The following is a 15,970-nucleotide window of genomic DNA, read 5'->3' as shown; positions in this document are numbered from 1 at the left end:
GCTTCATGCTCATCTCACATATCCCAGTGTAAATCTAAATCACCTCCTGGGAAATCACTGGAGTTATATTAAACTAGTGAAAGTAAGACAAGAATCAGACCATAGGTGTGAAACTCATTCAGTTACATTTATGGTCACGCTGATATTTTCTGAAGTTCTCCCTTATATAGCCTGATCCTGAAGGGACTCCATGTGCAAAACTTCTACAGATGAGAGAAAGGTCAGTGATGTGCTTGCTGGATTGGGTTTACAGGGCCTTATTACCTTCTCTTATATACCAGTTTTAGCCCACTGTCACTCCCTTGAAGTTACCCCTGATTTTGAAAATTACTTAAGCATGTGCTGAAATTTAAGTATATGCTAAACCCAACTGACTTCAAAGTTAAGCATGTGCTTAGTCCTTCGTTGAATAGTGATGAAGTTAAGTACCTACCTAGATGATTTGATAAATCAGGGCCGTATACCAGTGTGAGATCAGAATCAGGTCCTCAATAAATAAATCATGAAATCTAAGAACTAAAGGAGAAATATTCAAAGACACATAAGGGATTTAGGACCACAAGTCCCATTGGATTTGTGCTCCTTAATCCTTTAGACAATTTTGAGACTTTTCCCTTGAATCAATTCTTATAAACCCTTTGCGAATGTTAACAAAACTGACATGACTTTTAAAAGAAAATTGTTTCTTGTAGCAGTAAAATAACTCATAACTAAAACAGTATAAGAAAGTGTCTTTGGCTTACAGTAATGGCAAGTAGACCCTGTGTAACCTGTGTTTGTACAGTTGCAGTAGAAGCTGTTCCAGGCCTGTGTGCATTCACCACTATGTTCGCAATAATTAGGCAAACATCTAAAAGGACAAAAAGACACATAGTCACCTTGGTACAACTACATGACATTTACAATAACCATTGTTACCACAGCTTGAAGGTGGTCTTTATGACAAAGATGATAACCAAGGTGCAAAGGTAGGTGTTGTATTTATGGGTGAGAGACCTGCAATGACAATACATAGATCTTGTGGCCATATTGCAGGAAGATATCAACGGGACTGAAAGAAAGTTGGGGAAAAAGAATGTCCCCTTTATCTTTCCCCACTAGACCTAGTGACTGCTCCTAAGGATGCTAATGATGCAATAAGAATATGAAACATATCAATAACAAAAATTACACATGTATAATTTTCATTGTGGCTGCCGGCAAAGCTCTCCAATGAAAGTATGGTACCCACTGATACACCAATGATAAATTAACATTGATAATTCACTGGCAAATTTTGTAACAGCTGCATTTTCTTTCATAAGGTCTTTCATAACAATACAGCACTTCTGTGGATAACTGTCACTATTATATGACCATGAGAAGTATAAAATACTTCTCTTTTCAGAAAATTATAGGAACAGGTAGTGGTCACCATCAGAAAATAAATATTTATTGACTGTTATCATACATTAGTATCTGAGATACTTTAGTTATTTCCTAGTCTAAGTACAGGCAAACACTTCAGTATCTCAGATCCTACAGTGAGGTAACTATTGATAAATCCAGACTGCTAATTCTGCTTTCAGTGGCATGAGTGAAAATCTGGAAAAACTCCATTATTTCAGTGGAATTACTTTTGATTTACAATGGTGTAACTAAGAAGAAAATTTGGGCATCACTATTCAATGGTGAAAACTGCATGACTATCCCTAAGTATAAAGTACAAATTATTACATGATTTGGGGGCAAGAGGAGAGGAGAATAAAAAATATTTTTTCCGAGATCTTAATTAAAAAGATACCGCGTTGGAGACTTCATATTTTACTTAATTGTTATTCAGAATGTATAGGGCAGTTTTACTGCTAAGGTTAATCACTAATAATAATTTTAACAAAAAAGACAGCTTAACAAGTTCTTTCACAGTATCTGAATATTATTTTTCAGTACATTTAATAAACATAGAAAAGTATTAGTTTAGGGGTATGAGAAATGCCTCAGTGTACTCATCTGTATGTGAATGTTCAGATTCCTACCTCCACTATTGTTAAATCTTCATGAACACAATCTTTCCTACATATCTAGAAACAAAATGATAGGAGAGATTTCCAGTGGAGAAAAATTGAGCCATGTAAATAAATCTAATTCCACTGATTTCAGGGTAGTTATACCTATGAATACAATCTAAGGAGCTGTGCTTTATCTCCTCCCTCATTTGCACAATAGGTTTTCTGCATCTCAGCACTGCATGATAGGTTCAGAATTAGCTGCAATATAATTTCCGAGTAATTCTGACTTGGGGTATAAAAATAATCTTTATATACTTGAGATTGACCTATTATTATACTAAATGGCTGTTGTTGGAAGGAATTGTTCTTGCAGAACAAATGTGGATAGTAAAGGTATTTAGAGCTACCATAATTATTGATTTTTAATGCTGTATAGATGTGACCAGTTGTCAGCTCTAACATACACACACATGTTAACAGTCAAACTCATAAGCCATTTCTATAATTGTCATTCAGGACTTTTTTTTTTCCTGCTGCAGTTGTTTCCCCTAGTAAATATTTAGTGTCCACCTTTTAGCGTCCACCTTAAGATCTGCAGATAATGATAAATACATCATTATCTGCAGATCTTAAGGGATTAACATGATTGCCATTTATATAAACTCCCCTTCCATTTCAATTTATGTTTTTAACAGTCTTCCAAGATCAAAAACTTAAGTGACATTGAAGATGCTTAAACCAGGTTTAATATAACTAGAAACAATTTAAGTTACACTTAAAACTTTTTAACATTGAATTTTAGATCACCCTTCCATTACAGGTTTCATAATGCAAAGTAGTCATTAGATAAATCAAAAGAATGCCATACAATTAATCTAGTTCACTGCAACCCTGGCTGAACTTAGATTTACAATAGTCCTCTCTAGGAAGAAACACATCTCTTAGTAAACCTTTTCCATTGATGCTGCTCCAAAACATAGCTCATTTCTCACTAAATTACAATGCTTCATTTATTCCAAAAATACCAGAAAGAGAGTGGATCTGGCATTTGCCATGTGGTACTTGGCAGCATACTTTTTAGGTACATGATGATGTGTAACTTGAAAACTAAAGCAATAGACCGAAGATAATCAAAAGCTAATCTTCAAAACAACACATTGAACCAGAACACAAATACATCTTTTTCAAAGAAAGAATGTAGAATTTTACACATCAGTAATGTGTAAAGACATCTTTCCTGAACACTCTACTTACTAGGTTTGCAAATTATGTGTAAAGATACAAAGGTGTAAAGAACATGTATAGAAACCTGTGTTATTTTTATTTCCTTCATCTGTGCTTAAAGTACATTCATCGGCTTTCCTAGTGCTCCAGAACTTACATCTCCACTTGAACCATTTGATTCCATTTTCTGCTGCCAAGATACCAACAACTATAATTCTCTGTGGGCCATCTTACTTCTCTGTGTAGGGGCGGATGTAATTATGACAGATGCATCTGACATTCTCTCCTCAGAGACTGAATGCAGTAACTTTGTAAGGCATTTAAACTGACATACTGTCCTTTAAAGCTATTTGTGGGATGATTTGTGTGTAATTAGCATTTAATAAATACGATAGTAAATTGATAGAACAATAGAGAGAAAGGACACTAAGGAGAAATAGTTGAAGAGAAATATTTGTATATCCAAGGGATTTTATGAGCCATATAGCAACACAGACACCTGTAATACCATTAAAAGGGAAACGTGAAGGAGCAAGCCAAGAGCGATGACTGGGAAAGTGGCATAAAAAGGTAAGTACAAAATGAATATTAAGAAAATATTAAAAATGAACAGTCATAGACAATGAAATGAAAATTGAACAAAAAACAGAGACTGAGAAAACATGGCCAAGTGCCTAAGGACCAACTAAATGACCAACAGGCCACACAAGAAATGAGTATGATCTATTTTTGGGATCTATTCTTCTCCAAGGGAGAAATCCTGGGAAATCAATATTCAAAGAATAACTTGTGTTTATGTTAGTAGAAGTTAAGTGTGTAAACCTATCGTTCCTCAGAAAAGACGATTAGATTCAAAAGTCCAATTACTGCTGTCCGTTACACAGATTTAAATCCTCAGTAACTCCAGAATATTGTCATTTGTATCAACTATGGGGAATATGGGGACAGATGCTACTACAAATCTTTTCCAGATGAGAAATAAGAAATATTGAAGAAAATCAGTCACATTTACTGATACCAGAATATTTAATGATGGGGAGAAAAAACTTCAAGAACAGATTGGATCTATTGTTGAAGTCTGACAACAGATATTGAGATCTCCCCAGACAAAAAGCAGTCTGGGAACAGTTAAATTAGTCAAGGGAAGAGACTAGCATATATGTGCAGCTAAGTAAGGATATGGGGAGATCCAAAAAGTTAAAGACATGTTTTGCTTGACTTCAACTGAAGGGAAGCTATCCTTCATTGGGAACAGATACACCCTGATATTGTTAAATTGGGGCGAACATACTCACTTTCCATCCCTACCATGTAGAAAACATTCTTACATGAGAATACTTGACAATAGATGCATTGAACATGCAATCCAGTACAAATTGTATAATCCAAGTTGCTTTAATAGATATAAACAAAATAATATCGAGAGGTAAAGAAGAATGCATATATTCTGCAGAGATTTGAAATGAGAAAGAGTTAGTGAGAGAAATAAACTGGAGGACTGATAAACTTACATAAAGCAAAGATGATGAGATTATGTGAAGGAGGTAGTGAAAAAGAAATAATGTCTATAATGTTAGAATAAATCCATGTTTAAAAAACAAAAGAAAGGATGCTAACATGAAGTGAAGGATGCTGAAGTGGATGCTGAAATTAACCTGGTATGAGCTTGGATAGGGTGGGTAGCAATATGCTGAACATGCTAGAGACTTGAAAGCTGATATTTGCAAGGTTGTGTAGAAAGGAGTTGCAATAATGAATGCAAGAGGTGATCAAAACTAGAATTAAGAAAATTTCAGCAGATGGAGAAAAGTACCACTATGACTGAGATGAGCACCAATTTTTTCCTCTACTTTATATGTTATTGACTGTGATAGAATACATTTTGAATTTATGGCTCATTACTGGGGGCTCCATGGTCCTACTAGACCCTGCCCCAAGAAGCAGCGAGCTGAGAAGAAGAAGAGGGCAGAGAAGGTGGGGCTTCCAAGTTGCCTAGAGAGGACTCTCCAGAGTGGCCATTTTAGAAACCACAGAAACCTGGTACTCCAAGTACTAGAGGGACTAGCAACTGCCAATCAAGGCTCAGCAGCTCCTTGAATCCAGGCCAGCAGGGCCCTAGCAAGGAAGGGTGCTCCTCTCTGGCCAAAAGAACTTGAGGGATAGCCAGAGTTTGTTATCTGGCTGCATTTTCCATATCTGGGTTTGTAGGGAGAAAGGGAGCCTAAGAAGCTTAATGCTGAGATAAGGGTGACGCTAAAGCGGCCAGGTAGGAAGAGTCCCAGGGCAGAAGCAGCAACAAATTGACTCACGCCACATGTCTCTGCTGTTTATAGGGTCCCTGGGTTGGAACCTGGTCTAGTGGGTGGGCCCTACCAGCCACAGGTAAAGTGGCATAAACCTAGAGTTATCATATGTCCTGGTTTGGCCGGGATAATCCCTTTTTTAAGTCCTGTACCGGCCATCCCGTCTTTTTTGGCAAAAGCGGGAATTTGTCCCATTTTCTCATGCCAACTTAATCAGTTGGCAAGAGCAAATAGGACAAATGCCCACTTTTGTCAAACAAGTGGGGTGTGGAGGAACTGGCGGCGGAGGGGGGGCAAATGGTGATGCCAGCCCTGCATGGGGGGAGGCAAGGCTCGGAGCAGGAACAGGCAGAGCTTGGGCGAGCAGCGATGCCAGCCCCAGCGTCGTGTGGGCGGGGAGGCAGGGCTTGGGTGAGCAGCGATGCCCGCCTTGTGGGGGGAGGCGGACTCGGGCAAGCCCCACACAGTCTCCCATTTTCCCTTTGAGAAATATGGTCACACCAAGAAGGGCATGGTGTTTGTTTGGGACAAAAAGCTGAATTTAAAGGGCCCAGACTAGGGGCAGAAGTCCCTAGTGAGGGGAAATAAACCGTTTATTATCCTGGAAGGGGTTTATTTGGACTTTGTGACTTGCTAGAGGGAACAGTTATTTGAGTAGTGCCAGATCATCAAATAAAGTTCAGCCTCCCTTTTAAAACAGAGAGAGTAATTAATATCAACTATAACAAACTTGGCTGGACATCCCAGTTATTGGCTATTTTCCATCCTGATGGTGACCTGCTTTTGTCCCATCTTTTTGGATTTGAGACACACAGTATAGTTCTCACACTGCCTTCTCCTGACCCATTTCATGGGTGAACACAGAATTAAGGGGTGGACAGATGGACAGTGGCGAAAGATTCATTACACAGTGCAGGATGTATACTTTGTTTGTACACTTTTCCCTCATCATAAGAAACACAAACTAGCATGAAAGATAAATGATGGAATTACTGAGACACAATTGGATCACATTGCCTTCAGCAGAGAGTGGAGAAGATCATTGCTGGATATATGATCTTTTACAAGTGCTGATGAAGGAAGTGACCTACAGTCTTGTCATTGGAACTGTTGTTCAGGTGTGTAAACAATTGTTACCATGGTTCTAGAGTCACAGTCGTATCGTAAAAGTGAAAGATGAAAGATAATTAACAATGGAAGTAGAACAAAAGGAATGATGGGGAGAATCATAGAAATGTAGGGTTGAAAGGGACCTCAAAAGGTCATCAAGTCCAGCCCCCTGTGCTGAGGCAGAACTAAATAAACCTAGACCATCCCTGACAAGTGTTTGTCCAACCTGTTTTTAAAAAAATTGCAGTGATGGAGATTCCACCACCTCTTTTGGAAGCCTATGGCAGAGATTAACTACTCTTACAGTTAGGAAGTTTTTTTCTAGTATCTAACTTTAATCTCCCTTGCTCACGATTAAGCCCATTACTTCTTGTCCTACCTTCAGTGGATGTGGAGAACAATTGTTCATTATAGCAGACCTTAACATACTGTATTTGAAGACTTATCAGGTCCCCTCCTCAGTCTCCTTTTCTCAAGACTAAAAATATGCCCAGGTTTTTTTTTAACCTTTCTTCATAGGTCAGGTTTTCTACATCTTTTATTAGTTTTTTTTGCTCTCCTCTGAACTCTCTCCATTTTTTCCACGTTTCCTAAAGTGTGGTACCCAGAACTGGCCACAGTTCTCCAATTGAGATACCACCATTGCCATTACCAAGACAATTACGTCCTGTGTCTTACATATGATGCTCCTGCTATTAATACACCCCAAAATGATGTTAGCCTTTTTTGCAGCTGCCTCACATTCTTGACATATATTCAATTTGTGATCCATTAGAGCCCCCAGATCCTTTTGAGCAGTACTTCCACATAGACAGTTATTCACCCTTTTATAGTTGTGCATTTGATTCCCCCTTCCTTAAGTGTAGTACTTTGCACTTGTCTTTATTGAATTTCATCTTGTTGACTTCAGACCCATTCTCTAATTGTCAAGGCCATTTTGAATTCTAATCCTGTGCTTCAAAGTGCTCCAACTGCTATTAACTTTGAGTCACCGGTGCAGTCACCATCATATGTCATTAATTAAAATATTTAATAGTACCAGTCCCTGCAGGATCCCACCAGATACAACCTCCCAATTTGACAGCAAAACATTAATAACTTCTCTTTGAGTACAGTCTCTCAACCAGTTGTTTCAATTTTCTAGTAATTTCACCTAGACCACATTTCTCTAGTTTGTTTGTGAGAATGCCATGCAGGACTGTGTCAAAAAAAAAAGCGCCTTACTCTAAGATTCAATATATCTTATTTACTGCTTCCCCCATATCCACTAGGGCAGCAGCCTTGTCAAAGAGGAAATTAGATTGGTCTGTCATGATTTGTTCTGGACAAATCCATGCTGGCTATTCCTTATGTAAGCAAGGTTTGAATGAGCTCTTTCCTGGCAGCTAGTGATGAGCTGGGGGAAAAGGCTTCAGGACCAGACTGTATTCATATGAACACACCTACTTTGCCTAGGTATCCATCAGACACAGCTGTTGCCCAAGTGATCAGTTTTGGCTGGTGATGGGTTACAAATAACTTTAGTATTGAATGTAGGGGTAATGAAATGTTGTTAATCGTATTGTATGAATAAAGGGTGACAGAACTGTACTTAGCCTGTCCTAATTGAGGGGGTCACCCTCAACTGAACTGAAGTTGCTAAGCAGGGGATTTGGATGCCATATCCCAGTGGAGAGAGAGAGGGTTTGGAGCGGGGCAGGTGTTTCTGCCTGGTGGCATGCACTCTGCCTAAGAGTCACAGGCACTGTTTGATCTGACCATCTCCACTGTTTAAAGACAGAACTGATTAGTCTCAGTTGAGGGTCTTTTGCTTTGTTAAGTGATCACGAGAACTGAAAGCACTTATAATCAAGGTCTAAGTGCTAAGTGCTTAGACCTGCTGCAGGAGAGCATTTCTGTGGAAGAAACTGCCCAGCTTGCTAGCTGCTGAAAACACTGAGAGCTGGGTAGAACCTCAAGAGACCAACTTGCAGAAGCAGGTGGCAGCAGAAGGTGATGGCACAAGGCCATCGATGATGGAGCAGACGATGGCATGATGGAGTGAACGGTGGCATGACAAATGACAGCAGCAGAGTGAAAGACTGCGCAGCGGAGGAAGCAACACAGAGTCAACAGTGGCTACTGTGACCCATTACTCAGTGTTCCCCCTGGGTGTGAGGTAAACTCATGTGAAAGCACCTCTGGGTCTTTGCTGACCCAGGTCAGCTTTGAGTGAGGTGCAATGGAGGGAGTGGGGAACGGCGTGTTAAAGGGACATTTGTTTATTGGGCATGTCTACATTACACAGTTTTGTTGACAAAAGGCAGTTTTGGAGGCGACACACTGCAATGCTCCTCCCACTGATTTAACTCTCTTGCTACGTCGACATAATAAAACCACTTCAGCGAGAGGCATAGAGTTTTTTGCTATGAAGTTAGAGAGACGCAGTGTAGACATTGTGTTGCTTATGTCACCCTAAGAGGCCTCCAGGAGATGTCCCATAATGCCCATGGTGACTGCTCTGGTCACTGGTTTGAACTCTGCTGCCCTGCAGGACACAAGCATGCATACCTTGTGTCCAAGGTACCAAGCTACCAAGCATGCAGGCCTTTAAAGCCCTGAGAATTTTTGAAATTCCTTTTCCTGCTTGCTTGGCATGGACAGCTCATATAGCATCTTCCCAGCTGACCATGCCAGCTCCCTGCAGCAAACACACACCTGACTAGAGTACACTGCAGTTGTTGGCTCTGCTGAGTCTGTGGGGAGAGAAGACTGTGCAGTCACAGCTCCCCTCCAGCCATAGGAACTTGAATACTTACAGACAGATTGCTCATGGCATGGAGGAGAAGGGGCAAGATAGGCACACGCAGCAGTGCCATGCTAAGATCAAGGAGCTGAGGCAGATGTACCAGAAGGCAACGGAGACCAATTGTCACTCTGGTGCGTTGCCAAAGATATGCCACTTGTACAAGGAGATGCACGGCATCCTTGGCAGTGACCATACCTCCACTGCCAACAGTCCCATGGATACTTCAGGGGGGGCTAGCGCCAGTGGCCTGAGGACAAAATGGTGGACAAGGAAGTGGGGTTGGAGGAGGATGGGGGACAGACAACAGGGATGTCCAGTGGCATGGCAAGCCAGGACCTCTTTTTTCACTCCAGAGGGCTCTTACCAGTCCCAGAACTCTGGCTCTGGTACACCTGATGCAGGAGAGGGGAACTCCAGTAAGTACTCATTGTTCTTTAATACTGCAGGGAGACATGAGGTAGAGCCTAGGTGTTTTGTTTTTGTTGTTTGGTTCAGGATAGAAGAGGGATAGATATAACCAACACAAGCACCGTCTGTATTTCCTTCTCATTCCCTTGTGCAGCTAGGCAGAGGGGATCCTGTGGTAAAGTTTGTTGAGGCATACCGGGTTGTCCTGGAAATCCTCCATTGAGTTCTCTAGGAAACTTTCCTGAGTACTCTGCAATCCTCTGCTGAAGGTTTCTTGGGAGTGCTGCCTTGTTTCTTCCCCTACGGTAGGAAACTTTGCCATGCCAATTGGCAGTTATTTGTGCAGGCAACAAAGCAGCACACAGGCGAGCAGCATACAGACCTGGTCTGCAGCCACACGCATGCAGAAGCTGCATCCTTGTATTCTCAGTTACCCCCAGAAGCGAGATATCAGCTGATTTCACCCCCACCTTTGGAAAACGGTGTCAGTATTCAGAATAGTATCTCTAGATGCTTGTAGTGATACCCCTCTGAAACGCCCCCAGCCTTTGTCTCAACTTGCTCCTTGCGCCGAACTCACCAAGGTTATGGCTCTCGCTGTGTGCCTCCAAGGGAAAGTGAGAAAGTGGTGTATCTAACTTGTATGAATTAAGGCTGTGAGTGTACTCACAATAGTGCCTCTATCTACTGTTTCTTTAGCTTCTGCAGATGTGCCTTTGAGGGTCTCCTGCACACTAGCTGAATGGCTCAGCCTGATAAGGAGACAAATCCAGAGGAATAAGGAAGACATACTCTGGGAGGTGGTGCAATCCTCTGATGCTGCTGACAGCGAGCAGAGAGCATGGAGAGAGGCTATCAGTCAGAAACTGCATATGGATAGCAAGGAGCGGATTATAGAGGGGCAGGAGTGGATGACAGAGCTGCTCAAGGACCAGACAGACATGAGGAATAATGCTATTTTCGGTACATGAAAAAGTGTTCTGTAGTGTATTATCGAACAGAATCAAACTGGATCTAGATGAAAAATTGAGTAATGAGCAAGCAGGCTTCAGACTTAAAAGATTGTGTGTGGATCACATTTACTCTGAAACAATTAAGAAAGAGCCCGCCTAGCAGAGAAGATTAGTCTTTAACTTCATAGATTTCACCGGAGCTTTCAACTGCATTTATAGAGTCACTATGAAAGATTTTGCAACAATAACAGCTTCCTAGAAAGATAGTGTCACTGATCAAGATACCGTATGACGTTTCAAAATGCAGTGTAAGGACAGAAAGTAGAGAGACCATTTGGTTTGATATTGTCACTCAAGTGCTGCAGGAATGCATTTTATCACCCCTTCTTTTCTGCAACATCAAAGGAAATACAGGAGTTATGTGGAGTGGAGGAAAACTTCAAGGTCTTGATTTTGCAGATAACATGGTTCGGTTGGACAAAGAAGACAATGCCATGAAAAAGATTGCTACCAGTGTCAAATGTGAGGCTGCCAAAGTTAGATTAAGAATCAGCCAAAACAAAACAAAAAACATGTCATGATCATTGAAAGAGGAGTCAGCAATGATGGTGCATATGTGATTGATAGGAAAGAAGATGGCACGGTTAACAAGACTGTATATCTTGGAAACACAATCAGAGCTGATGGTTAACTCTATAAGGAGGCAGAAGCAAGAACTGAGAAGGCAATGGAGCTTTTAGGAGACAGCCAAACATCTGCAAAATAAAGTAGATCCACAGAAGAACCAAGATAAAGTTATACAATGTCATTGTAACACTCATAGTGTTATGCACTTCTGAAACTTGCCTAGTGCTAGAAGTTCACAACAGGAAACAGTACATTCTATCAGAAATATTGGTGAAGAATAGGTGGTGTCCGCTGGTGGGCTAAAGTAATCAATACTGATGTGTTACAGAGGGCTAGTCAATAGACTGTAGAGACAATGATTCAAGAAAGAAGGTTGAAGTGGTTTGGATACGTTGTACAGATGTCAAAAATATTCCTAGACAAGCCCTTGACTGGATGTCACCTGGTGAAACGTAGAAAAGAGGACAATGGATGACATGACATGCTGCTGTCACAGAAACAGACTATGATGGAGCAAGAAACAGCACTAGAGAGACCGAAGTGGACTCTGGTTTGCCTCCTGTGTCACAAGGCATGGGAACATCTAATCTAGTCTTTCCCTTACCCTGTCCATGTGTTGCAGGAAAAGAGCAAATGACTTGTCACATTTGGAGTGTGTGGACCTGTTACTATAACGATAAGAGTAGCATTTCTCTGTTTTGGCAATTAAGGGGCAGTGGAGATAAACATGGGAGGGAATGAGAAAGAGGGAGAAGATACAGAACAGAAAGAATGGAAGAGAAGAGGTAATGATTCAAGTAACATTGGATAGAGAGAGTAAGGAAAGGGACAAAATGAAGAGAGAAAGTGGAGAGTGAAAAAAGAAAGGAGATAGCAGGTAAAAAGCAAAATATTTGGGTGGAAATTATACCCTCCCTTGTATTCCATTGCCATCAGGGTCCAACAATTCAGTGGGGTAAGGATTCACCCTCTGAAGTCAATGTGAGTTTTGCCCTTGACTTCAGTGGAGCTGTAAGGGTACATTTACACTGCAGTAAAAGACCCACACCAGTGTAGACACTTGGGCTGGAACCCAGGCTCTGGGAACAAAAGGAGAGTGGGTCTCAGAGCCCAGGCTCCAGCCCAAGCCTGAATGTCTGCACGGCTATTTTTTGTCTGCAGCCCAAGCCCAAGTCAGCTGACCTGGGCTCAGACTCAGTACCACAGGTGTTTTTATTGTAGTGTAGACGTACCCTGAGTGTCTCTGTCCCTCACTCTATCTCTGGAAATTTGAGAGGTAGTGCTCTATATGGAATAAACTACCAAGGGCAGAAATAGAAGTTATAACTAACGCTATGATTTAATCATGGGTATTTTTAGTAAAAGGCATGGACTGGTCACAGGGCTGCAGAGCCATGCCAGCAGTGGCCGCTGTGGCTGTTCCCTGGGGTCAGCCACACTGTCCGCTGCAGAAGTCACAGAGGTTGTGGAAAGTCACAGAATCTGTGACTTCCACGACCACCATGACACACACGGAACTCTAGCTATAACTATACATTGTTTTAAAAAGGCATGAGACCAGTATTTGGAGTATAATAATTAAGTTGTGTGTCTACCAATTCTAACTTAATTGAAGTGATGGAGTTTTAAACAGACTGTCTTGCATTCTTCCATCTTTGAATTTTTCCTCTCTGTAAGTTTATTTGTAAAATTAGGAAAAGGACTACAAGAATAAAACAACAAACTCCCTTCTTATCAAAAGATAGAAATGACACTAGTAGTGACATCAGAATGGATGGGAAGCAATTTGAGCAGATTATCAGCTATGATGAATCATAGCTAATGTAGGTTTATGACAAACTACAATACTCTAGGACAGTGGTTCTCAATCAGCAGTACGTGTAACCCATGGGGGTACCACCTGGAAGACCTCTGAGTACATCAACTCATCTAGATATTTGCCTAGTTTTACAACAGGCTACGTAAAAAGCACTAACAAAGTCAATACAAAGTAAATTTCATGGACAATGATTTGTTTATACTGCTCTGTATACTATACACTGAAAGGTAAGTACAATATTTATATTCCAGTTTATTTTATAATTATATGGTAAAAATGAGAAAGTAGGGAATTTTTCAGTAACAATGTGCTGTGACACTTTTGTATTTTTATGTCTGATTTTATGTGTGTTTAGGTGAGGTGAAACTTGGGGGTACACAAGACAAATCAGACTCTTGAAAGGGGTACAGTAATTTGGAAATGTTGAGAGCCACTACTCTAGGGAGTAAACTAACACAACTAATCTCATGTATTAATGTTCTGAGGGGAAAAAAAGCATAGTTGTATATGACCTGCATATAAGTATCTGTTTACTTAAAATTAGAAGAGGGAAACATTTTTAAAATTTTCTTTATTATGCAAATTGAAAACATCAATCACCATCAACTTTATTACACTCCAAATTTGCACATATATGGTGAATTCCCTCAGCCTCTAAAAAGGACCTTTCCCATTTTCACAATTCCCTGCAAGGAAAAAATATAATAGGCTACACATTACTTTTAAAAGAGCACTCCACTGCAATTCTCAATGAGGACAGAGTTTCAGTTACAGGAAGGAAGTTGTTTATTTCATAAATTTTAAGCCTTTACAATAAGTCAGAACCACAACAAATGGTTCTAACCCTATTAACTGTAATTTTATTTGTAAGTAGTGACTTAATACAACTGAAAAGATCTTCTCTTCATTGTAATAAGTACATTGTAATTGTTCTAGACTTTAGGACATATGTGGAAGAGTCAAAATGTTCTATTTTCTGAAAGCTTTGTTCTTGAACTCCAAGTAAGTGTGAAAACAACTCATTCATAAATGAGTAAAAATAAACAGACTTTCCTTACCTGTCTATAATACCACACAAGTCTATCTGAAGGTTACTGAAGTTACCAAGGGAATTTTGCTGTACTGAAATTAGATCCACTGCTTTGTTCCCAGTGGTAATAAGTCTCATACATCCTTGAAAACCGGCAAATGGACTTTTACATTCAGAGCTGTCGCCATTGTTAGGACACCCTGAAACAAACAAACAAAAATAACTGATTTTGGAAAAGATTCATCTTACAAAATCAATTTGTATATTTCAATCCGTACTCTAAAAGCCAATTGAAAGCTGCTGATTTCCTGTCTCTGGGGGCTTTGTGGGGAGAGTTTAGCCATGAGCTCCTTTGAATGACGACGTTGAACCTATTGGCCTTGTAGTATAACATTTTTGTAGTATAATCATTTTTGTTTATAATCATTTTTGTTATTATACTACAGTATAATCATTTTTGTTATTATACTACATTTTTGTTATGAACATTTTTGTTCCTGTGTACTGATGTGATTTTTATAAGGAATTACATCAAAGAACTGGAGGGAAAAAAAACCCCAAACATCAAAACACAAATTCAAATGAGGTTTAGCTTTATGGAAATAAGCTGTTCACAAACACACTGGTGTTATCAGTCAAAATATTGAGAGTGTGTGACTTGGAAAAATAACTTATTTTATAACTCTTACACAATCCAAGTTAAAATACAAATAAAATGAGCTACTGAATATACTGATGTTTATTTATTATTATAATTTTTGTTTTGGTAATTTTTAAAAGGTATACACATATATTATCTTTGAACACACAAATATAGTGCAAGTAAAATACATAAATGAAGTGCACTGAAAGAAACCAGATCAGCAGGCATATTGTGAAAATGTTGCTGCAGGGGAAGAAAAGGATACAATGAGTAGATCATAGTAAATTAATAATATATGTAAATCAGTTATCTACTGTAGTATTCAGGTTGTTTTAGGGGGGAGGGGAAATTCCATTTAGGACTCATTCACTTTGATATACAAAACACTAACAGGTTACTAGCAGCTACATCACAAAATATGCCTCCAATTTATTGTTTGCTGGCTTTCTTCCAGAGGTCAATGTTACAACAGGAATGATGCACAGGGACGCTACTTTGCTCTTAATCAAACAATATAGTCTCCTGGGTGAGATCAGTCAAAGAGCTTCTTGTCTCCTAATGTGTGCATGCAATGACTTAAAGACACTTCCACATTCCATTGAGCTAATAGGTATTTTCTAAATCCTGCAAAAGGATGGTGGGATTTATTCTATGGGAAAATGAAAACTAAGGAATACATTGAAGTGAATGAAAAACAGCACTGAAAGCTTGGAGAGATTTTCAAAAAGTATATACTACAAAACATGAAGAAAAACAAGGGCTCCTCCTCTGGCAAGGCATTGGACTCCCTCAACTCTTATTGCTTTGTACAGGAGTTGAAAGTGTTTAGGACCTCATCTGTACTGGAACCTAAGAATTACAACATTTGAATCATATACTGCTCAATGGGACTAAAGATTTTATCCATGGAAATAATAACCAATTCTGTCCTAATTCACACCCTTGCAAGTCAATGGAATTGCAAAAGTCCAAGGGAGGGCAAAATTAACCCACTTATATATGTATATAATAAAATAAAAACCCATAAGAACCTTAAAGATCTGTTTTATTAAATAGTCTTTTTGTAACTTGTAGCAA

General features: G+C 39.7%; 1 protein-coding gene across 6 annotated transcripts in view; it reads right to left on the bottom strand.

The window, feature by feature from the left end:
- Positions 1-15,970, bottom strand: part of CNTNAP4 (contactin associated protein family member 4) — a 310,896-nt gene that overhangs the window by 86,873 nt on the left and 208,053 nt on the right. For all 6 annotated transcript variants that reach the window (XM_073344935.1, XM_073344938.1, XM_073344940.1 and 3 more), the window contains 2 exons: positions 14,279-14,450; positions 744-850 (listed from right to left, as the gene is read on the bottom strand). In XM_073344935.1, the coding sequence (XP_073201036.1) occupies positions 744-850; positions 14,279-14,450 (279 nt within the window). The remainder of the gene's footprint in view (positions 1-743; positions 851-14,278; positions 14,451-15,970) is intronic.

Source organism: Lepidochelys kempii, chromosome 5, assembly GCF_965140265.1.
Source record: "Lepidochelys kempii isolate rLepKem1 chromosome 5, rLepKem1.hap2, whole genome shotgun sequence".
In the NCBI taxonomy this organism is placed as follows: Eukaryota; Metazoa; Chordata; order Testudines; family Cheloniidae; genus Lepidochelys; species Lepidochelys kempii.
This window is presented reverse-complemented; position numbering and strand designations above follow the sequence as displayed.